Source organism: Camelina sativa, chromosome 8 (genome assembly GCF_000633955.1).
Source record: "Camelina sativa cultivar DH55 chromosome 8, Cs, whole genome shotgun sequence".
NCBI lineage: Eukaryota > Viridiplantae > Streptophyta > Magnoliopsida > Brassicales > Brassicaceae > Camelina > Camelina sativa.
The window spans coordinates 5,208,943-5,210,818 of NC_025692.1; the positions used below are offsets into that span (position 1 = coordinate 5,208,943).

Here is a 1,876-nt window from a genome sequence, read left to right on the forward strand (position 1 = left end):
AAAGTGGAAAAATTTTAGAAAAGAAGGGGTAAGAAAAATTCAAAGCGAGGTTCTCGGGAACCAATCTGGAAGGAGAAGGGAGAGAGGAAGGGGGTGGAGAGAGCGAAGACGATGGCGATGTTAGAGATGAACATTATTGGGGTATTCATGGTTCTTATGTTGCTTCTCATCTCCCTCATCATCCTTTTCGCCTGCAAGCCATGGCGCTACCTTTCTCGTTTCCGATCCTCCCGTTTCTCTTCTACCTTCAAGGTATCTTCCTCCTCATCTTCATCCTCCTCACACCCGCCCCACACTCTCTATTCGAATCTCCTGAGAGTCTTTGTTCCGAGGCCTTGTTCGATTTAATTTTTTTGATTGCGGTGTGTGTGGGCTGGTGGGGGGGNGGGGGGGGGGGATGATCTTTGCGAATTGATAACGCTTTTGATCATTAGTGACAGATCATGATTCCTTTCTGCGAGTGTTTTTTTTGGGTTTAATCGATTGTTTTGGGGATCTTTATGTGATTGATTGTGTGGTCAGGCGACGACGCCGGGCGGTGAGAATGTGTTTTGGTTTCTGAAGAATCTGATTTTGACTTTTTGGAAATGAGATTGTGTTTATTTTTGAGGTTTTCACTGTTGGCAGATGTGTAGTTCACGGTTTTAATAGATTTTGTCTTTGCGTTATAATGAGTGTATCTACTTTTTTCTCTGCCTACTCGATTTGCACAAAAAAAGAAAAAAAACTGTTTTGTTTTTAAAAAGTCTAATGAGCAACTCGATGTACTTTTGTGCTATATGCGTCTTTAGCTACGTATGATTCAGCTATTGCTTGCCAATCTAAATTTGGAGCTTCGTGCTTATCTTTGTTGCAAAAAAAGGGTTGAATCACTCTATTTTCCAATTCTGCTGAATTCTACTCTAGTTTGAGCCTTACTAACGTAACAGGTGGTTCATTTATATCTAATTTCTGCATTTCTTGGATAGCATACTTCAATTGTATAAGAAGAACTAAATCTGGCATATCATTATTACTTTTGTCATACAGGGAAATATTTTTCTCTGCTGAATTGAGTTTCTCTTTGTTGTTGGCTATAGAACATCCTGTTTAGGCTACTTTTTTTTTTTTTTTTACTTCAGTCATTGCCCTAATACTTTTCACGGCCATTCTCTGCAGTTGGGGGATTTGCAGAGACCCCTTATATCTGATGATGGGAATTTGATCCAAGGCCAAACCAGTGAGGTCACAAGGGAATATGATTTAGAGGGAGCTTGCTATCAAAATGAAGGGCTTTTGCATTCATCTCTGACCGAAGGACGTGTTTACAAACAAAGGCTTCCTTCTTCATCTCCCCATTTCACCCCAGGTTAGTCTTTCCTCTTTCCTCCACTTCTATCCAGCTCTGGTGAAGATTTTATTGACTCTACATCATTAGATTGATGGAAATGATACAGTTGTTTTGTTTTCAGAAACACCCTCTTTGCGTTATGAAGTCTATGCATCACTCGTTTTTCACCCTATTGATCTGCTCTAAATTATGTAGGTGAAAGCTTGGTTCTAGAAGTAATTTCTGAACCTTCTGAAAATGCTTTGGTGGGCCAAACGCTAAAACTACCAGATGAAAAAGGTACCTTGGCAGAAGTGCAAACGTATGACTGGCAGGATAACAGAAGTCAAAATCTGCAACATGATCTGGAAAAGGATAGACGTACTGATCTTTCTCCGAGTTTCGTCAAAGATCAAAGTAATTTCTTCTTCTTTTAATTTCCTAGGGTGTGTAATACAACTGCATTCCATCTCTTCAATTAGTCGTGAAGACATATATCATATTTTCTGTTAGAAGTGCAGGAAGTTGGATGTCCCTGGAGGTCATTGCGGGTCCTGCCATTGGGCT

The 1,876-nt window shown here is 40.2% G+C and overlaps 1 protein-coding gene across 1 annotated transcript in view; it reads left to right on the plus strand.

The window, feature by feature from the left end:
- Positions 1-1,876, plus strand: part of LOC104735990 (protein phosphatase 2C 70) — a gene marked incomplete in the record, with an annotated part of 7,464 nt that continues 5,588 nt past the window's right edge. Inside the window, 4 exon segments of the mRNA XM_010422425.1 lie at positions 1-252; positions 1,159-1,348; positions 1,526-1,726; positions 1,831-1,876. Of these exon segments, the coding sequence (XP_010420727.1) occupies positions 112-252; positions 1,159-1,348; positions 1,526-1,726; positions 1,831-1,876 (578 nt within the window).